Below are 23,773 nucleotides of genomic sequence, written 5' to 3'. Positions count from 1 at the left end.
ATACATCTGTACGCAAACCAGATGTAGCAACAATAAAACTAATTCCCAATGAAACAAACCATTGCCTATTAGTATATGCAGATAAGCTGGAGAAATTAGGGGATAATAAGTCAGAGCTATGAACTGACTGGCTGAGAAACACTTAACGTATGTAGCTCAAAAACTAACTGAAGGATATGAAAATGATTAGTTCAAACAAAGCAAACAAGTACAAATAAATAATATCAGATTTTCTGTGCAGATAAATTTTATTCAATACAATTGATCTAAAATGCTTCGAAGTAATTCATAAATTTGGTTGACAGTTAGACAACAACACTTTACGGCATAATTAGTGTTGTAGACGGTGGACAAGCTCAACTTAATTCAAAATAGGTACGAAGAATCTTGAGCATTTGAGAGCATCACATTTGTCTCATATGCACAATACAAACAGCAAAGCTAAGAAATTACATGAATATTGCCACAGTGAAAGTGACAAACACAAGCACTGAAGAGTACTAGATAATTATTCAAAGTACTGACAATGTGAAAAAGATAATCCATCGAACCTATAAATATGTTAACGAAGCTTATGAAAGTCATCCACAACTGGCAATATGAAAAGCTGGTTAAAAGTCACTGGTTTTACAGTTAGCCTGCAAATAACTGAAGGAAAGAGTATCCTCAAAACTAAGTCGCTCAAGAAACGAAGTGAAGATATATTTCGAACAAATCAATGAATGAATTTTTTAATTATGAATCTTGATAGGTTTCTCATTTGGAGCATAACGAGGACGTTTAGATGGCTTATGATCAATTCCCAACCATGGGCGACTTTCAGGAAGACAATAGTGAGTAAACCTTTTTATCTGCACTGTGGGATCCCCTTCATTCGGGATGTAAGCGCCCTCGGTTGGGTAAATTACAGCGAATCGCCAACGGTCAAACTCCTTCTCAGGTACTTCTAGTCGCTTACGTATACGCTCACGCACTGCAGTGTAATTCTCTCCATCTCGAATGCGTACAGTGAACGGCACCCCGAAGGTTTCTGTGAAAGCTTTGTCAAAATGAGAAACGTACACTACAGTTTCGTCAGGCTTCAAGTTTATTTCGTCAAGAGGAATTTCTTCAATCCGAAGACTATGAATGGGAGACGACCCTGCATATGTTTGAGGGAACACAGCAGATTCAGGTATGAGTGAAAGTTTTTGTGTTGGAGGATACTCTTGTATAATTCGATTACGAGAGATTTTGAGTAAACGCAGTTGGCCAGAACCACCAGGAGGCAAGACTAAATGACGAGCAGCTTCTTTTAAAAGATCTAAGACTAAACCATTCTGGGGTACTGAAAGAATTAATTCTGCCTTTTCAGATAATTTTTGCCCAACATAAATCACACGAACTTGACGCATTGTTTCGAGTTCATCAATTCGGATAGCCAGATGTGCGTAGTACACACGACGAGGTGGGGAAGAAGTAACAGGACCCAAAGGAGAACGACTAACAGTCACAGCACCACAGTAACGATTAAGCGGTATTGGGAAGCGATCTGGAGTGGGAGTATTTCCACCAGTTCCTGACAATGTATTTCCGCTGTTAACCAAACCTGGCCCAATACCACCAACATCAGAAGCCCACGAAGTATTCGTAGGTGCAACAGTAAACGGAAGGAAAAATTCTTGCAATGTACCAGAATATGATGAGCTGATTGCGGGGCCGGGAGGTTCTCGCATCAAACCCTGAGCGGCTGCGGCTGCCACAAGTGAATTTAAGTAGGGTGACGACGTTGGGAAACTTGAAACAAACAAGAAAAACAATAAATCACGTTACCCATTGTAATGGCTGAAGTACTTGTGTAACGTTAACTATATTATTCAAACTGTTTTAGTAACGAAAACAGTCCAAGATAGAATTTTGAAAAAGAGTTTGTCTGTATAACTTACACACATACATAAGCTACCACATGGACTAATTTTCTGCATACACAGTGAAATACGAAAAGCTAACAATATCAAACTTTTCCTGAAAGAAAATCCATATTCTATAGAAGCGAAAATCGAGTTCAGTTCTCTTACTACAGTATGGTTGGGTGAGGTATAATGTACATGGACGGTTGGAGAAAAACTATTGAGCGCTAAAACTTCATTGGCTCAGACGAATACGTCTTTTTTATATTTAACAAAATTTAATAATACATTATATGTAATTCCAATACATTTCAAATATCAACAAGATAACAGGAGAATGAGGACCAAAACCACTGTGTCCTCTTTTCTCCCTAAATTGAGAACCACAAGTCGACAACAGTAATTTAATGACCTGGCACCATGTGTAGTTGACAACATAGAAAGGATAGTAGATGAAATCTCGAAAACCTTGGTTTCAAAAACCGACTAGTCTGGATAAGGCATCTTAGAAACCAGGTGGGTATTTGTCCAAAGAGCAAACAATTCCGTAAATATAAGCTTAAAAACCGGGCATCTTTCCTACAAATTACAGTATAAGTTGTAAGAGCTAAATGTTCAATGTGTATCAAAAGTTATCATTTATGATCTCCACAATAATGTTGGTGATTTGATCTTTGCCTAAATAATTCGCTCATTCATTAGGTACTTTACTTAGATATGAGATTCATTCAGAGGGTAAAGGCTAATGATATTACATGGTTTTTTAAACCGAAGTATCGCGGGGTCCTAATATGGTACTTAATAGCTGAAAGTCAGACGTCCTAACCACCAAGACACTATGCATGCTAATAGCCAAAACTATAAATTTAGTAGAACAGTACCTAATATGTCAATCAGAAACAACGTAAAGCCAGGTATAAATTCATGTTTTCTACAATTCGGATAAGTAAACGTGTCATGTTGAAAGCTACCAGGCTTCAGGAGTCACTATAACATATACTGTGACTTTAAGTAAATAATCACTATCCGATTTTGAAGACAGCGACTCAACGTAAAAAGAAGTGGAACGGATAGTGTGAAACAAGAGCAACAATGAGAAACATCTGTGGTAGAAACAAGTGTTGTATTTACAGAAAATGATGCATGAATTCAGGATAAACCATCGAGACATATTAAAAAATAAAAATGATTATCTTGTACTGACGTTTCCCCTAACTTACCAGATGATTTGGCTGTTAACAAATGAGGATGAATTGGTGATCCACGGGTTCCTGTAACTCCTACACCCCCACTCTCTACAGAACAGACGTTGTTATTGCCACAATTATTCTCTGTAGTTTCTGAATTGATAGGTGGAGATGCAAGTTCACTTCCAGCGACACCAGTCCCAGTGGAGACGGGTGAGACATAAATTGGTGCATTAACAGCATCTGTCGCATTCCCAAATCCTTGTTGTGAACGGAAAAATTGAAGACGGTTACTTTGCGTTGATAAGTAAGCTGCAGCAACATTGGCGAATTCCCAATACGTAAGGTCAGCTGACACCTGAATGAGAATCCCAGCGTCCTGAGGTCTAAGCTTATCCACCAACAATATTTCGAACTACAAGAAAAAGGGATACTTAGAGTTTTACCCTTAAAGAATAAGCGTCATTACGTTTATGTTAACTTATTTGGTAATCCTTATAGAATGTTAGAAAAATGAAGAGTACTTCGCCGAAGAATCGCCTTCGATTACTTGTTTAGGCGTTACAGTTACGAACTAATAAGTAATGTTATAATACCCTGTATATAGATTTCGTAACACTTTAAATTCAAGTTAACCGGGTTTGTGAAAGATAAGTCAAATTTGAAGATAGTCATTGTCACGGACTGCCATCAGATGCGAAACCACTGGAAAGCAAAGAGTGCTGAGAAGTTGCTTCGTTCCAGTCTAGGGCTCCTGGAGAGGCTGTTGATGAGCAATACTGAAGAGATCTAAACTAGAACGAAACATTCGTTCGTGTATTTCACACTCCTCCATTACGTTCAGAATAGTGCTTTAAATACTTCAATTTAATCAGCTAAAATTTAAGTGAGTTTCCAATTAAAACGATGGAAACTAGCACATTTCATGATGATATATATGAATGTATATGGATTTGCATACAAAATTAATTTTAACTCTACAATAAAATGATTAAGAACTAGAAAGTCAATTTTTTAAGAATTTCATTATAGCATACAGAATTTACAATCGTACAGGTAATAAGAATAATTGGGAACCTAAATAATAACAAAAGTATATACTTAACCCTGAAACAACGTCTTTTCTTAAATACACCATTCTGCTACAACCTATTACGATGAATAATGAATTATTTCAAATCAACACATAAAAAACATATAGAAACATCTGATAAACATTACCTAGAAGATTTTATGTAACATTTATGGTAGGTTTCCCTACTATATGTAACACAAACAGGCGAATTTCAAGACTGACTTAGAATATATGCATTCAATGATGTAATGGTCACGATTATCATGGTTGATGTAGAATAATAAACATCTTATTGGATATGTTACGTTAATGGTTAAAACTTGAGTTTGAATTTTTCAAAAATTCTTGAAATCATCAATAATGATGCGTATGTTGAAGCAAATGTTACAGTTTTAAATCATGTACTACGAACTAATTATCCAACCAGATTGCTATTTTAATTCTGGACAACTTACACAAAAAACAAGACCATTGAAATGTAATAAAATGATTACTTACTAGTAAATTATTTATAACTAAAATACTATTTGTAAAAATCTTAAACATAAAATCTATTAAGCACACCTGACGTATATAACTGCTGAAGTAATCAAAAATCGTCAATTTTTCTGCAGATGAGATTGTTTGTGTTTGTAAATCTGCCGCAATCGGTTGACCCATTAGATTCATACAAGATCGAGATTTATTGCCAGCTACTGCTGGGAAAGTAGCCATTTTATGCAAAGTAATAGAATCAATATTCGATAACGAGACAACAGAAGACTCTGAAATATCTCTGCAAACATCTGCGTTACCACTAACGTTATCGTCCACGATATGTGAAGGAGTGACTATACCATTCATCCCAGTAACCTGGCTGTTTTCAGTAAGAAGAGGACTTTCAACAGATGACAAAACATTCGCATCATCTACTAAACTGCTCAACGCTTCTTTCCCCACCTCAGTAGTTTCCATCAATCCAAAGGGTAATGGGATTGAGCAGTTCATTGATTTAGCCTAAAAAAAAGACGATTAGAAAGTTTCTGAAAAATAATATGTCCATCCCACTGAATATAATGAATCCAATAAACATAACAATACAAAGCAAGCTATGTAACTTTATTTCAGTATCGCTACAAATAGTTACTCTGGTAAATTATAAGATACTACTTTTGAGTCACGAATTCCCAGGGTAAACGAACAAATGAAAAACACTGCACTCAGCTGATACTGTGACGTACACAGAAAACAGATGAAAAAGACATCTTTGTTAGAATTTGCACACTGAAAGTACATTTTGAAGTGGATTATCAGGGGTTTCTAATAAGTTGGATGAGCAGTTTTACGTTTGGTTTATAAAAAACAATGCAAATATGTATGACTTTTTCAGTGATTCAATGCGCATATTCTATATATTTAAGACATGAGATTCACAAAAATTCATCGTCAGTACTTGGTCATAATAAGTAGCTTTAATAAGTAGAGAACTCAACTTATTATCAATTAATTAATTAATATGACGCTGTACCCGACTATTAGTTTGCAATTTCATTTTGGTGTGATAGCCATGGTATTCTTTGACTAATGAGTACTTTATTTGGTAAATTGTGGCTGTAATGGTAACTAGCATATGAGTTTGGTAATACGTCATTTAGTCTCAGTTGTGACAGTTTATAAATAATGTTTATCATTAATGCCGTGAGATAATGTAATTGAAACTCGCAAGTTAGTGAACTAAATTTAATCTAAAATACTATCTAAAAGCCTAAACAAGAAGTAAGGTTCAATCTGGTGCTAAATGCATTAAACAAAAAGCTGAGTAAGATTATATTGTAACACAGAGATCTTGGTTAACGTTGTTCATATAAAGTACACATTTTCAATCTAGTTTCTTGATTTTTTTCTAAACTAATGCAAATATGTGGAAAGATTCAGAAAGATCTGCAACTGTAAACAGATCACCGTTCTAAATGTTCGTAAACGTTTGGATATTCAACAGAACTATGAACAATAGATTTACAACAAATTACACCAAGATCACTTGAGCTAGCGACTGGGAAATAAAAGCAAGGTTTCATTATTCGTTTCCTCATGCATTTGAACGGAATCACAAAACCATACAATGAGCATTGAAATGTAGGTATATGCAAAAGATTGAACAATAAAGGTAACTAACTTGAAAGTACAAAATTTGTCCTTGGATATCGCGTTTATACATTTTAGATATTGGGATATCAAGTTGTGTAATTTCAGATATCAAAGATTTCGCATCATCTTGGAAAAACATTAATTTACAATTAGAAGGTAATCCAACCCGTTCTCGAGCTATTGGTTCAATAATCCTCAACGACTCGTCTCTGCGAATTTCCACGTGGCCACAAAAGGTTGACGTCCAAGTGAATGGATCGAAATATTTGAGGAAAAACAAGTGTCGATCTATCACAGTTTGTTCTTTATCCAGACGAGGAATAACTGAATTAGTCGAAGTATCAGACTGAACAAAAAATATGAGAGCATCTTTCATAGCGCATAATGGTTGATTATCACAAAGTTCAATTAGGTGAGTAGGCATGTTCTTACGTCTAATGGTGAAAAAAATAGAAGCAAACTACATAACTTTCGGTGAACATAGAAACGTGTAAAAATGTTTTTTGATATTTGCTTTAGCATTTCCGTTTATAAACATCAACTACGTTATGGAATTTTGCTTGTGGATATACGCTGTTCACCAAGAAGATACAAAATATCATATGAATAATCCTATCAAAAACTAAGTATTTTTACTAAATTTTAAAAACAGAAATGCAATTTTGAAAAAAAAACCCATTGATTCATTAAAAAGGATGAAGACTTTTCAGCGACGACATCATTTTCTGAAGCTGTATAATCGTATTTATAGGTAGTTTTTAAATGCAGTAGTGCATAGTAAAATAGAGGAGTGTTACAAAATTATCAAAGACAATCAAACTTATTCAAGTATCGGATGTGAAAATCAATGAAAATGTAGTTATGTTGTATAACATAATCAAGAATTTTTAGGTATAGAATAAAACGAGTATTTCATTATTTAGCAAAGTTGTTATGTCCTAAGCTCCGTCAAATATCACGTGACTAAATAGCCAATTAGAAACATAGACTTATATAACCTTGACACTGTGCTAAACCAACGGCGTGTTAAGCTGTACGAATAGTCTAAAATCAACTCAGAGTCCTTAAAGGTTTTTCTTGCCCAGCCCCGTCCGTTAGAGACCAAAACACAATTTCAAATTCCACTGAATGAATCGAATATTTCAGACATACTTGGTTTATACACAAGCAAACCACACCGCATCATACCATAAAATAGAAAATAACAATTGTACAAGATCAGGCCAAAAGTGGCTGTGAGTGTGATACTGTAACTAATAAATTAGGAATAACTTAAGAATATTAAGTCATATAATAGTAGCCAATAGGTCAGATGAAAGCTTATAGTAAGAGAAATTTAAATGTATATAATCTAGTTACTTAATAGTTATATATATATATAAATAACAGTCCATAAATAGTTCCCAGAAGTGACCCATAATCTCCCGCGGACACAGCAAAAGCTGAAGTTATGTAAAAGTTTGTAGAATAAAAGCAAAAGATAACTAACTACTTCGTAAATGAGAAGAGTAAGGTAATAATTTCTATTTCTATTTATTTGAACACATAAATATTGGTACAAGGGGGCACCAGATATACATGCGCCACACAAGATAATAATTATCACTTACGATTTGTAAAATTTGGAGCGATGCTAAGAATACAAAAGAATAAGGGATAGAACATGACTTTTTTAAACACAGAGGTCAAGTTCGAAGTGTTCAATAGCTATAGTCTTAGCTGTGAACAAATTTCTGACCCAAACCTATGTTGAGCCAGTTCTCTTCACCAGACAGATGATTTTTGAACGACGATTTTCGTGGTGAGCTATGACCAGGATTGACCTAGTGTTTAAAAATCGAACTATTGATTGATTTGCATTTCCTTTAAGATAACCATCCAAGATAGAGCTGGATATTCATTAACCAAGTGCACGCTCTGTGCGCCTAATGTAACCTGCTCCACAGAAGCAAGCAAATTTTATTTTTTCGAGAAATAAATGAATGATATCTTTATCATCTGTGACGAAGATAGTGACCTTAATATAAGAGTTCAATGACTGCCATCACTTGATTACGTTTATAACACAATCGGAGTCGAATTCGGAATTCCACTTTTTCGATGTTCTGTTAAAACAAAGGTTAGATGGATTTCCATTGTATTCAAGAATAAAATTATTTTTGAAAGTGCAGTACTTTAAACTTTACGTTTCGGTTTTAAATTACTACCAACCAACCTCAACGAGAAACCATTATCCAAAAGTATTTTTCGAATTATATTCAACTCATAGTTAAATGTGTTTTCAGTGCACATTTGTCTGACTCTTGAGAACAAAGAATGGGCTAAATTTATCTTCCTCGGTGGCGCCAAACTCTTGAAATCTGTATACTGCTCGTCCCCGGTAGGTTTTTGCATATCGACCGTTGTAGAGATCCACCCCATAATTTTGACTTTGATAATTTACTATGTACTACTACATGTAAAAATTACCTATAAATACGATTATACAGCTTCAGAAAATGATGTCATCGAAAGTAATATTTGCCTCGCTGAAAATGCAGTTTGATTAGTAACAAAAACGGACCTACCGAGGTTGAAACCGCCACAAACGTATTCCTTCAGGCTGATAATGCAACACACTAGCCACATCTTCCAATAATTTTGGACGAATAGTTTGTTTTTGGACGCGTAACATCCGACTTGGCAATAACTCCTGACTACACAAATCTGGACCCTAAAATTCGAAACAATACCATGGATTAGTTTTATTGAAAGTGCTAAAAACAAATGAAAGATAGTGAAAGTGAAATACATCTGAAATTAAGAAATATACAATCAAATTTAGCTGACGTACTTGCCAACCATAAAAGTCCTCTTCAAGTATTAACTGAATAGCGACATACAAATGAACCTTTTCTTTTTGTTTTCTTTTAGCCTCATCCATTTTTTGTTCATCCATGAATCGCTCGCGTAATGTCTCAGGAATGTCTATCTCGGAAACAGGGCATAGAACATCATCTTTAGCGGAATCTGCGATATACACAAGCATATAAGCGTTCGTGCAAAGACGCATATCAGGATCATCACTACCTCCAAAATTCTGGAATAAAATAAGTATGATTATAATCAATCAAAAGTGTGAGTATATATAATTCTATAAAAAAGCACATGCAGTTCAGACGTATATCAATAACTAAGTTATTCATATAAATGAAACGTTCGTGTACACTTTAGAACAATGCACTATGAACCCAATGAATGAAAATATGAAATAATCGACAAAATGCCATCTTTAAAACCTAGTTGTTTCAGCAATTATCAACAAATGAGAAAATTACCGAATTCTGTTAAGTGATGTGATCATGATTTGATACTAAAATACTTTAATAAAGCTAACATAACTCAGCTAGGATGTTAATTGAGCCCCAAAACCAAATACGTGGAAACAAAATCACAGAGCAATACTGTGCTACTAGACACAAGAACAGTAAACTATGTTGTTGGGTGAATAGAAAAAGTCTATCCTAATATTAGGGCAAGTTCAAAACTTCCTAACTCGATTATTTATTTGACAACTGAACAATACTCCACTTTACTAACATTCCCGACCGTTGCCGCTAACTTGACGTATTGGTCGTCTTTGCCTATCGTAATGAACCAATCGAGCTATACTGGCTAGAACAAGGTTCCCCCCCCCTACATAAGTGGGGATAATCGAATGTATTTGAACACAAAATTACAGAACATTTTAGTAAAATCTGAGAACGATATAGTAAATACTTCATTTACAAATTGTCAATCAATCATCTCAGACTTCATTGTTCTTTTGCCCCCAAATGCCCTGGTACGGCCGAGAGTGGGGAGAGTCTACTCTCCCTCTCGAAATGCTCGCACATGGCCAGCGAATATATAGCCTCTGCCAGGGAAGTCCTACTCACTGCCTTCTCGTGGCGGGGGTGTTGTTTACGAAAGTGAGAGGACGAAAAGCGAATGTCCGGCGCTTTAACCGGGTTGGTGGACACGGAGGGTCCACCTAGGGGAGTTGGAAAACCCTCATTCCAAACCAATGGTGCACATGGGCTCCAGTATCCTGATGGAACGAATGGCGGACGAACCTGTCATTGGTCAACGGCTACCATGGGACTGCATCTCCTCACGATGCTCCACTGCCTTGTGGATCAGACCTTTTGGTCAAAGGCTCGGGGTGTGGCCCCCTAAGAAAACCACCTGCTTCGGTTTGGGCACCCGGGCAGTATCACAGCCCACACACACAAATAGTGTGGCGCATATGTACCTGGTGCCCTTTTGTACCAATATATATGTGTTTAAATAAATAAATAAATAATCTTTTGTTTCCACACCAATCATTCTTTGTTCTCGTTCTCTTTTTTTTGATCTTCTTAACCTTCTGACGCCAGGCATTTTACTTTTGATTGACGATACATATTACTTATATCTATCGACATCAATAGCACACACTACACTAGCATCCCAGAAAGGTCAGTTGAAGAGTGGTAAGACTAAAAGCAGCAAATCCAAGGTCCGAAGGTGTAGTCGTACTGCTGACTGTACAGAGCTGTGACAGCAGTAAGGTGTTTCCTTCAGACAACCAGCATAATAGCGATGCTACTTACCCACAAGGAGGGGTGGGGTTAGAAAGGTCGACCCTAAAAATGCACACCTCGCCATATCCCACGGACATGCGTCTCCGGTGGTAAGGTCCCAACAAGTAAGGAGCTAACACAAAAACTACCCACAAAAAGGTCGTGTGTGACCGACCTCAAGCAGTTGTCCCTTGGGCACTGCGGTCACGCTCTCAGGTCACTAAGACAACTTCTAATCCAATTTTCCTTTTCACGTACCTCTAGAAGAAACCTTTCACAATGTGGGCGACTGGGAAGTGATAACCACCCTCATACCTCTAACAGCACTCAAGATCATTGTTTTCATAACAGACAACATGAATGCATGTGTCATAAGCCTTATGTGAATCTTACATAATTATCCAGATGCAAGGTAGACAAACGGCATTAAACCTAAGTATCACATACACTTGAAACATATATCCACAGTAAACTAAGAGTAAGATTTCGGGATCAGTTAGCCAAGACGAATACTTTGAATCTATTACTGTTTTGGAGTCAGACAATGATTTAAATTACTTTCACTACCAATAGTATAAGCATTGAAAAGAGAACACTTGAATACTAAATAAGCAAAAAGATGAATACATGTTCAACTAAAATCGATTGCATTTCTCAAAGGAAAAAGACTGGATTAAAATCGTCTATATTTATATGGGGTTTTTTCAATAAACAGGTTGTTTTCGAACCTAGTAGCAGTGGCTACAAACAGCAAACCAAAACTAAACCATCATGAGAGTTAATGCCAAATGAATAAAACGTTACAAAACTTACCATATCGATAGCATCACGGGGTGAGCAACGTGAAACAACATCATCGTCAAACTGATACCATATGCCATTTAGCGCTGGATTTATATATACAACATAATGACCACCATGATTATCACCAGAGTGCACAAGTACAGCGTGAAGTTTGTAAGTAGATGGCTTTGGTTCAGCCAAAAACTGATCCAGCTTAAGAATAGGTGGAAATTCAAACCGATCATTTAGTTTGATATTTGTGTCAGCAACGAAGTCATACTGAAAACGCATTAGTTGTAGATACAATACCGGCGGAAATCGTGTGAATATAACACCTTTTTCAGCTTCTTGGAGCCCATAGGCACCAGCATCATATTTATTATCTTGAGAGAGGGTTTCTTTGGCAATATATTCATTGAAAGCGTCATAAACAGAACGATTTCCGTTAACTTTAAGTTGGATATCATAGAAATTTTCTTCTCTCTTAGAAGAATAAGGAACGTTGATACAATTTATATAAGAAAGCATTTTCCCACAAAATAGTCCGGGTATAACATCCTCGACTGAAGTGCCTTTCATTTTGTTTTCCAAGTTGTCCAGTAAAACCCGACATAATTCTTGAGCATCATGTTGCATAAATGAGTCTAAAGTAGCCCAACCAAAGCTGCGAGTCAACTTTTTAGTGCCTACAGCACGACTACTAAACTGTAATTCATAAAATACTCGCTGCAGAGCCAGAGGTACACTTGTTTGGGCATCATCACTTTCCGTTGGCATTAAAAATACTGCACGTCGTAATTTATTTGTGCAATACAATGCTTGAAGGAGAGAATTTAGGTAGCAAGTAGCGCCCTGATTTTTCAGCCCAACAAATCCAGTGTGGCGTTTGGAATCCCAGTCAGCACCGTGAGGAGCATCAGCTTTAATATGAGCTCGGATAATAATTGTATCTTTCGGTTCTGTTGGAGATAAGAAACCTCTCTCTGGATTAAGCAACTCGTCATAACTAATAAATTGTTGGAAACCCCAGTCGTTTTCCTTATGCGTGAAAGTATGCTGAATTTTCATTTCTTTATTCTTGCAATTCGGTCTCTGAGCAACTAACTGAATAGTTGCTTTGGCAGTACAACTCCAGGTTAGAGATTCGCTGTCTGCATTACACTGTACAAAAACACCAATTGTCGACTGGCCGTCCGCTGGATGAAAAATCACAAGTATTTTCCACGGGAGACAACGAATCATTCCTGATCCTCGAACCACCTTAAAAAAGGGGGATTAAAATTACAGAGATCTTGCAGTTACTAAAATTCATTTGACAGAAGTAAATATTTACAAAAGATTGTTTTGTAAGACTGAGAAACTCCACTTTGATATTCATTTACTAGAATTAGTATTCATAGACTGTCATATTTTCATAATAATCACAGAAACTACTACAGGTGAAAAACGAAGGGTTATAACATATACCTTCTAACATAATGAAAATCTTTAAATACATATACATGTATTTACTTGCAAAACACATAAGTTCAGTGGCGACAGTTATACACTATTCTGGTGAAAGATGAAAACTATGCTGTTACATTTAAGTGTAAACAATAAAAATCAGTGGGTATAACCAGTTCTAAAATTTATATCACATAATGAAGTACTGTATAATAATGATTACTCATTATTATTCTTCAATTTATATGTACAAGCCTAATTTCTGTGGTTAATGAATATAGAGTTGCTATTCTATTTGAAACGAAGTGGTAAGTAGGTGAATCGGTACTTCTGTATGTCTTTGTCTTAGTAACTGCAATTTTACTTTGCTTCTATTGGTCTGTACCACTTTAAACTCCAGTTGGACTGTTGTTCTGCCTTAAGATTTCCAAACTTGTATCTTTTTAACTTGGTAGTGTATGCTCACTGACCGAAAATTACTCTTTACTTCACATGCCGAACTTGTTAATTAGGTAGTCTAATACCGATCTTTATTGATTATCAATATTAATATCAGCGCGCTATCAAAATACAATCGTGTCTTTCCAGAGGTTAGGTCCACTATGTAAGCGGGAGCATTTTAGGTAATATCGTATTATATACTCCGCTGTGAAAACACCAGGAAAAACTTATCCTAATATAGCACATCGGAGAATATCATCATTTCTGTACGACGGCTAATACAACTTTGGCCTCTCAGAAGTATAAGAGAGAATAAAAAATAGGCTTACAAGTCATAAATGATACGATAACTAGATAAACTAGTGGAATCAGACATCGTGTTCTGTGCACTTATACACACTGTCACATATTGCTAGCACCCTTAGTAGCCACATGCTACCCGGTTGGAGTTCGCTCAGTTATCATAGCCAACGACCAGAGACGCTGGGCAACATGGCTCAGAACCGGTTAAAATAGTACAGATGTATTCACTCTGTCTCCTCATCGATCATAAGTTTTAAAATTATCTTTTGTTCTGTGAATTCATTCTTTTTATCTTCAGTGATATTGTTTGTGTCTAATTTTTCCTATTACTGCTGATACTATTACTACTTCTAATTTAGCATATACCTAGACAGTTTTATCTTGCTTTGATGAATCAGTTTGGCGAATTGAGCCGACAGATAGATGTACCAAGTTCCGAACGGCGGGCAACTGACTGTTTTTTTCTATATTGTTCAAAAATAATCAAAAATTAATGAGAAAAGCCAAAACATGTCGAACATAGAAAACACTTACGCGAACATCTCCACGTGCGGCACTTTGCTGAAAACATTTGAAAAGGAAATTTCTTAATCAGGACGTAAGAAAGAAAATATAAATACTACCTAGAATCAATGTTTCAAACCAAAGAGCAGACAGAAGCACTTAGTATTATGAATGAATACTGAATAATACCTTCGCAATTACTTAGGGGGGACCCTATTTATAGATGAAGGTCGGACAAGTGAAACCTCATTTAGAAACACCCATAAGCCTTAATAGTTGATAAACGGCCAATTTGAACGTCGTTTTTTATGGTACAGTAAGCTTGAGCAAATAAGTGGTTAGTTAGTTTCTTCTAACACAACAATAGGACTTTTGTATTTTAACCTCTAGTTCTCGTTTTTTTAACAAATGATTTTAGCTATCAAGATTTCTTGCAAATATTTTAGGCTGACAGAGAAAAACCTTCATCAGTCTTTAAGTAAAATGCGAGAAGCTAACTTCGTACACAGGAAATTCCGTAATGGTTAAACGATTATTACGATAAATAGATTATGAACCCAACTATCAACACATACCGATTGTACCAATATAATAGTATTGGACTCCCCAACGGTGAGCACCTAAGACCCCACAGGCGGGGATCGAACCCGGGACCTCCGGTCCCAGGCTGAATGCCTAACATCTAGACTGCCCAGCCTCCATCCAACAGTACTGATGCTTAACTTCAAGCAATTCACAACCTTATACTGAAAACTATCATGTACTGACTAGTGAATGGCTTCACAAGGGAAATGCAGACATCGTAAATGTGGGTTTTATTCAAGAACACACCTGTGGCTGTCCATCATTCCACGAAAAAAAAAGTCAATGTAGACAATCCATCTAAAAGATATATGAGATGGTTGAAGTAGTCGGTCATGACAGGATGCTTGAAAACGCTTAAGGTGTATTTTGGCTTATAAACTGAAGTTATGAAGGTAAAATGACATCACAGATCATTTACACCTTTTAGCAGTATCTTTATCTATGGTTTCAGTTCATATTAAACTCATTTTAGCTAGTGGGTTTCCAAGACTTTCATTCGTGATCAACGTAAATACAATAAAAACGGAATAGTCTATCACCAATTTTTTACCACGCAACACTAATTATAACTATTAGTTAAACAGATATTACTTGTACGTTTAAGTAGTTTAGGGTCCCTTGCGTACATCGTAACTTTCGGTGATGAGTTTGTAGAAGTGTACTACGTAGAAATCATAGGACACCAATATAATCTGTCAAACACTGGATCAGGGTACAAACATAATGAACAAAACATTCAGTCAAAATGAAATAAACATACTTTTTGATGTAAAATGTTTTCGAAGACACCTTCAATAACTCCTGAAGCTCTTGCTTCGTCATTTTCGTCAAAGGCATCAACCGAAGCATCTGTTTGTTCACAAGTTGTCCCGCAGCATCCTTTGACACTAGCATTATAAAACCAAGGGTGTTGTTCATCCTATAAATGGAAATCAACATAAGGAGATTAGGAACAGTTCCCTCCAAAACATTGAGTTAAGTATCAGACAAGAGTGGGATAACCTGTACAAAGGAGTTTCTATGATTAAATTGAAAGATATGCAACTACCTTAATGTTATTATACATTTACTTAATACATAAAATATGGTACAACTGGACACTAAAGATAGAATGTGACATACAAAAATCATTACAAAGGTGAAAATGAGAGAAAGAGAGCAGTCTAAGAGGAAAAATAAGTAAACACGAACAGTTAACAGCATAATCAAGAAAAAGTATTTCCAATCAAGGAAATTTCTTTTAGTTCTACGAAGAATGTATAGGAAAACTAAGGCAGAATTCTCAGTAGCATCTATTTTGAGCCATGTTTGATAACGTACCAAATGCCCAGGTACGGCCAAGGGTGTAGAAAGTCCGCTCTTCCTCTTCAAATGCTCTCACATGGTCACGCGTGTACAGCCACTATTAAGCAAAGTTTTACTTATTGCCTTCTCGAGGTGGGGTGTTGTTTACGAAATTGAGAGGACGAAAAGCAAATGTCCGGAGCTCCAACCGGGTTGGTGGATATGGAGTATCCAACTTGGGGAGTTAGAAAACCCTGATCCCAAACTAATGGTGCACATGAGCTCCAGTATTCTGAGCGGACTGCATCTTTTCACGTTGCTCCACTGCCTTTCGGGTCAGACCTTTAGATTGAAGGCTCGGGATGTGGCCTCCTATCTGCTTCTGTTTGGGCAATCGAGCGGCATCACAACCCACACACAAATCAAGTGACTGTTGTGGTGCACATGTATTCGGTGCCCCTTTGTACCAATATTTGTGTTTAAATAAATCAAATAAATAAACGTATCAAGCGGATGAGTCGCACTATTTCTATAATCACAACCAAGAAGTCATGATGGACCAACGAACACCGGTCTTGTACAACTTTCATACCATGGCACCATGCCACACAACGACCACCCTTGCTTTTTCAAACTACCCCCAGAGTCACCAAATAATGAACGATATGGAATTTGCTGGGACGACATTCGCAGTTTATGTCCAATCCACCAAAGTCGGTGTTTCAAGATGGCAAAACCAACTGAATTACAGTCACTGTGTCCGAACACATGTTGCTAAACTTCCGCATCACTATCTTGGTGTTGTCACTGAATCCTTCGGAGATGACGGCGATTGAAGAGTCGTCGAACAATCTTAACCTGGAGGCTAGGTTTTGCAGAGACAGTAAAAAAATGCTTGCACCACGAGTTGTAGACATAACCTTATATAGCCAGACATCACGACATCGCCAAAGAGGGTCCGGATAGGTATAAACCGCTCTGGATTTGATTATACGTTGGTTGATTTCATTTTCCACGTCGCCATCAAAACAAATAACTAATTAGATACACAAGTTTTCGAAAACTTCTAGTGGGTTCCCAACAGGAATTAGTGCTGGCACAGTTTTCTGCCAGTCTTGTAGAAGTACTTTCTATTTAGGTGAATAGTACGCATCACGTGGATACCCGAAAGACTAAATGTGATTAGTATGGATGTATATCATCGCATAATGAGACAAAATCATCCACATGTCCAAAGTAGAAAAGTCATTCTTCAGGTAATAGATCCACACCGCTATCATCGCAATTTAATTCCAACAGAGATGTTTCTAGAACGTCAACGACGATAAAGTTGAGTAAAAACAGTGAGGTTATGTAGTCTCCACAGTTGAGGTGGAACAATGGAGAGAGGTGGGTACATGTTCTCATTCTGTCTAAAATTTTTGTGAACAGACCCTGTGGGATGTTGATAAACTTCTCAAGTAAACCCTTCAACAGAAAATCTCAGAGCATGGTGGTGCTCTAACATTTAGCGGAGGGTGAAGATATAACCAGTGTATGCAAGACCTGAGAATGGTAACTTGCAGCGCCTCAGAAGTAAGAGTTACTTTCCGACATCCGCAGCGTTAAATGAATCAATCGTCACCGACTATGGAGGACAGAACAATCTAATCGACCTTACTGGGGTAACAGATCAGATAAATTGTCTGTCGAAGAGCGATATTTATCGTCCATGAAGTAGTTGTACCTTAATAATTAGCGCTTCATCAACCTCAGAAATCCTTAAACTCACAACAGACTTTTAGCTGCCAGAGTTTAGGATGCGCTGAAACATCTTCCGGAAGTTAGCAGATGCAGCTGCTGTTCCCAACTAAGAATCACACTCTGACTACTAGGTTTCTCGGTGCTTACACAGATGTTCTTACGTAGGAGCCTATCTTTATCGTTAAACTCCCGATTCGCCGGAGTAGACTGGCATCCTTGCTACACAATTCAAACCGAAACTCGACTTAACCAGATCATGATTAATTGCCGTTTGCATGGTTGTGTACAGGACTGTCGCTCCTTGTGGAGTACTTATTTGAACCACGATCATTCCTTAATCCGCGAAGTTTATCCTACGTTTCAGTAGCCAACAAATCGTTCTAAATGGATTGATGTAGGCGAACTGACTGCAGCTTCCATTGCAGCCAAACCGAACTAGGCTCAAGGCTAGCTACCGACCCACTGAAAATCGTAAATAAGAATCAACTGTATTTGCATGTCATGGAAATGGCAGGTAAATTCGCCTGCGTGTTTGCGAAAGATCCTAACTAATAAGAACTGAGTTTCTGCAGACCCCTTGAAACTCCTTGAGGCACTCCGGTCTACTCCGGAGAACCGGGAGTTTGACGATAAATATAGGCTCTTACGTAAGAATATCTCCATGTAAGCACCGAAAAACCTAGTAGTCAGAGTGTGATTCCTAGTTGGAAACAACAGCTGCATCTGGTAACTGCTGGAAGATGCTTTAACACATCCGAATCACTACCCTAATGTGAAATAAAAGCATGTTAGTCAAGTAGATGCTAGATCGAGTCTATCAGCATGGAAAAACGTAATATCGACGCAGCGTTTCCTCCAGAAGAATGTGATCCAATAAGACGGAGCTACTGGAGAGGGAACTGCTCAATAAAAATGGCAAAAACAATCTTGTAAACTATTTCAGAGCGAACAGAACAATCCAAAGCTAATTTGATGGCCAAGAGCGAGAACTGTTTATGACTCTCACACTAAGACAAGACAATTCTGTATCACGTAACGGTTCTCCAGTTAATGCCAACTTATCACGTAAACACTTTTAGAAGTATACAAGATCATCAAAAACAAAAATAACAGTTGTTGTGTAACATGGAAGTAGCTCAGTGACCAAATACAGTAGTCATCAAGCCATCGTCCCACAGTAATTATGGGCTAGCTAGCAACTAGTTTTGAAACGGAATTTGTGAGGTTCTGGTAATGAACTATGACATATGGAGTTGAATAATCTGGAAATATGACGGTTTAACGCTAAATGAAGAATGACTGAAACATGAAAACGAAAACAAACGGATATTGATTCGGCAGCTCAGTGGTATTGTACTCACTGTAACATGGAGAACCTGAATTCAATTTCGTATAGGCTTGTGAGTACACCATTGAATATCAAGTTAGAGAATGAACGTTCAGTGTTTTCATTTCTTTAAGGTTTTTTACTCAACCATTCTGTTACGAGAATTAATTTTAAATTATGCGACATATCCACGAGATCTCTGAAGTAGATATGACAGCTGCTAAGCAGGTCAAAATAATAGATATCGGTACTAAGCACCGGATTGTTAGAACCCAGCCAGCATTAATTCTGGTGTCGTGGATACAAGAAGATTATTATACGAAAACCACACTTAAGTTAGTCACTGCTAGTAACGAATCCGGGTTATTTAGCATGTTTCGAGGTTCAAAAGTGAAATCTTGTAAGAAAATAGGTGACTCATGCAATTAATCTCGCAGTATCAAGGGATCAAAGTAACTTTTCGTAACAATATTACACTCCGTATTTGTTGTGACGGCTTAACTAACTGATGACATATTGGAATGAATGAAATTGCTTCTATAAGAATTTAGCCACGAAACCGCTCCTCAAATCCAAGTGAGACTTATGAAGGCTAAACCACTAGTTGATTGATTATTAAAACATACCGAAAAATCGAAGTCATTACTTATAAAGTATTCAATCAAAAAATTATGACCATGGGTTATTTGTGTATTTACAAATGAATGAAAGACTAACACTGTCATAAAAACAACCAACAATTACTTTTTCCATATCAAGCAAGAGGAAATTTCCTTATAACAACTTATCACTAGAGTTTTAATGAGCCTTTAGACAGCTGCCGACTATCAATTTTGTTGGCTTATCATTCGAACTAAGTGCGAACGATGTTCGCGACAGAAAGTATGCATAAAGGATATTTTGCTATTCAGTTTTATTAGGAAGTTCAAGCCCTTACAACAGCGAACTCGAGATTCGACTATAAAGGTTGCAATATGGGTAATTGATACTTACGTTGTAAACAAAGAAATAAAACTTAAAGTCCGTGTACGTATAACTATCAAATAAACTGTAATGTTATGGATAAATTAGTGATAGCACGGAAGCATATGATTTAAAAAGTTAATTTGTGATCAATCACCTGACTTGCATCTGAGGATGGATCGTGTTCTGAAGTATCACTCAAGGGTTGTTCGACTTCCATAGCTTCTTCATATTCCAGTGCATGCAGGCCCGCATTACGGTCAATAGCATTTGGGTTCGTTTGGGGAGTATTAGGACTCAATTTCCCTTGTTTGTGAGACATTCAAGTGGTCCTTGGAAAGCACCAACAGTGAACTGAAATAATCTGAAAATGAAAGTAACATCGGTCTTTAAAATATTTAGTATTCAGTAGAAGCCAGACCTGATACTTTTAAAACAATAAGTTAACATAGATCACTACTTAACCAATAATTCAGCGACAGATACTTCGAAAAATTCACCGAAAAGGGGGAAACGACAGACAATAACAGTAATACAGAATTTAGTGGGAGATAAAAATCAATAAGGTGGTTCAGCCACACCAATGTCTAAGCACATTTAAACACAAAACTTGGTATACGGTTATCCCAGGTGCTCGCTGACAGGCTGTTTATGGTTTCGATTGTGCTACATGGTGAATTCGCAACGAGATTTTGTATCGTTAAATTAACAGTCCTAATGTATGTACTCAAACAAAATGGCCAACGACTTCAAACCAATTCCCCAGACTGGTAATTAAACGGAATTTCGCATTTAGAAAACGACTCTAGATAATCAGCACGCTAAAAGCCAAGGAGAAAAGAACTCCGAGCTAAGGTCTTAACTTTATAGATAGCGCCTGACTGAAGTCTGTATGATAAAAAGCGGTTATGATATATATATATATATACATTCTTTTTACTGTCTTTCGTGCTAAAATTCATAACTCCTGTCGGGGGCCCATTTCATTTATTCTGAGATGCAGACCACTATTAAGCTGTACAAGATCCTACGTTATATCTGAATCAAGCCAAAATCTTATGATCTGTTAACCTGATGTGTGGGCGAGAATGATGACGATTGGTTGTTTGCTTAGTCAGACTTGTAGATAGCTTGACATGGATTAGATGAGTTATATATTCTCCTACCATTATTAATTGACGGATTGTTGTCGGTTGTTGATATGGAAATATATTTACGTCCTAGTCAGGCTAAACACGTGTTTTCGATTAATTGTGTTGAAGTCCTGTAGAATAAACATTGGGAGGAAATCTAGTGTACATATTCGTCTAACACAAACTAACGTCCCGTTCGTGTAGACGTGGGAATCCGAGCGTTATAACATAGCCATTGAAGTCACTGGTTAGTAGTAGATCACTGCCAGGGAAGTCCTACTCACTGCCTTCTCGTGGCGGGGGTGTTGTTCACAAAAGTGAGAAGACGAAAAGCGAATGTCCGGCGCTTTAACCGGGTTGGTGGACATGGAAAGTTCACCTAGGGGAGTTGGAAAACCCTCATTCCAAACCAATGGTGCACATGGGCTCCAGTATCCTGAAGGAACGAATGGCGTATGAACCAACTGTTGGTCACCGGCTACCATGGGACTGCATCTCCTCACGATGCTCCACTGCCTTGTGGACTAGACCTTTAGGTCAAAGGCTCCGGGTGTGGTCCCCTAAGAAAACCACCTGCTTCAGTTTGGGCACCTGGGCAGTATCACAGCCCTCACACAAATCGAATGAGATTTGTGAGGCGCGTATTTATCTGGTGCTTCCTTGTACCAATATTTATGTGTTTAAATAAATAAATAATAAATAAGATCACTGAAAACCAATACCATTGAAATACGGTGCATTACAGCCCCCAAATGCCCTGGTACGGCCGAGAGTGGGGAGAGTCACCTCTCCCTCTCGAAATGCTCTCATATGGCCAGCGAATATATAGCCTCTGCCAGGGAAGTCCTACTCACTGCCTTCTCGTGGCGGGGGTGTGGTTTACGAAAGTGAGAGGACGAAAAGCGAATGTCCGGCGCTTTAACCGGGTTGGTGGACATGGAAAGTTCACCTAGGGGAGTTGGAAAACCCTCATTCCAAACCAATGGTGCACATGGGCTCCAGTATCCTGATGGAACAAATGGCGTACGAATCAACCGTTGATCACCGGCTACCATGGGACTGCATCTCCTTACGATGCTCCACTGCCTTGTGGATCAGACATTCAGGTCAAAGGCTCCGGGTGTGGTCCCCTAAGAAAACCACCTGCTTCAGTCTGGGCACCTGAGCAGTATCACAGCCCTCACACAAATCAAATGAGATTTGTGAGGCGCATATTTATCTGGTGCTTCCTTGTACCAATATTTATGTGTTTAAATAAAATAAAATAAAACGGTGCATTACTAATTGGTTTTGTAATGTACGGTCTACACAAACACTGCCGGAATTTCTGAAGCAACTACAAAGGATCAAATAAACATTTGTAGCAGGTATATGATAACTTGAAGATAATAATAATAACTCTTTAAATCCCTCACGTTGGTGCGAAGACTGAGAGGTAACTTCGAGTGCAACACATACACAAGCCTTTTAGAGACATACTGATGGACATCTAGGTATAAGTTGAATTTTAAACATAATGAATGGTTTTGATTGGTGCTGTCACCAATAAGTACACAACACTATCCGAATTTAATATTTCCTGTTAGTTTATTACCTTCAGAGGGGATCTGTTTTCAACTATGCCATATTTTTTAAATTTCGCTTTCTTCAAGTCTAGGATGTCATCAAGTCACTATATTGAGAATGCATGATTGGCTCACAAAAATACTATAAAATAATGACATCAAATGCAGTCTTCTAGTCACTTTGGGTAACAGTGAAAGCATATTTAGGATGCTATCCTATCCTCAAATGCAAGGTGTTGTCTCAAAATTGGCCTGCGTCAGCGCCTGAATCAATGAGAGTGAAGTAGCTGGGTGTACCAACTTTCCACTTATATTGGCATTTTGCATAGCTAACTACGGCTAATGTTATCTGTTGCTACCATAAGATGATCTACAACATCTAGGACACGATAACCAGAAACTTAATTGTTTACTTATGGTTTATTGGATTTTTATATTCTGGAATTCACCCGAATAACCGGGTATTTTCAGAGTGTAAAATTTTACAGTACAAATGTCATAACGGTAGCTATTAGGTGCATCACTCATCTTAGTTTGTCACAACCACAGGTTTCATCACCATATAAGGCTAATAATCATTTTAGCCTTTAGCTAGAGAGGATGTTTCAAATACTAAGCCAACCGAGAAGTAGGGAAAGAAACCATCTTAGGAAACCTAACAGTGGAACGATATGCTAGCAGCTAAATGAGTCTCAATTCCGAATAGCTTTAGTGCAGGTACCCCAGAAGTACAACCAAGCCGCACTATGACCCGAGGCCGAGCACATAAATCTATACTAGTCAAATTAAGGTTTACCAACCCAAGTGATGAGAAACTGGTATTAGGAATCATCGA

The 23,773-nt window shown here is 37.5% G+C and overlaps 1 protein-coding gene across 1 annotated transcript; it reads right to left on the bottom strand.

Annotated features, from left to right (window-relative positions):
- Positions 1–222: 222 nt before the first annotated feature.
- Positions 223–20,562, bottom strand: Smp_089180 (ubiquitin-specific peptidase 7 (C19 family); the record flags this gene model as incomplete). Its single annotated transcript, XM_018793851.1, has 10 exons — positions 223–1,735; positions 3,110–3,491; positions 4,716–5,147; positions 6,307–6,712; positions 8,846–8,991; positions 9,112–9,357; positions 11,675–12,904; positions 14,369–14,395; positions 15,684–15,842; positions 20,398–20,562. The coding sequence occupies 10 exons, from the start codon at positions 20,560–20,562 to the stop codon at positions 732–734; spliced, it is 4,197 nt and encodes a 1,398-aa protein (XP_018648322.1). The 3' UTR covers positions 223–731.
- Positions 20,563–23,773: the final 3,211 nt, after the last annotated feature.

This window comes from Schistosoma mansoni, chromosome 1, assembly GCF_000237925.1.
Source record: "Schistosoma mansoni strain Puerto Rico chromosome 1, complete genome".
NCBI lineage: Eukaryota > Metazoa > Platyhelminthes > Trematoda > Strigeidida > Schistosomatidae > Schistosoma > Schistosoma mansoni.
Note: the sequence above shows the minus strand (reverse complement) of the source record. Positions and strands in the feature narration are given on the sequence as shown.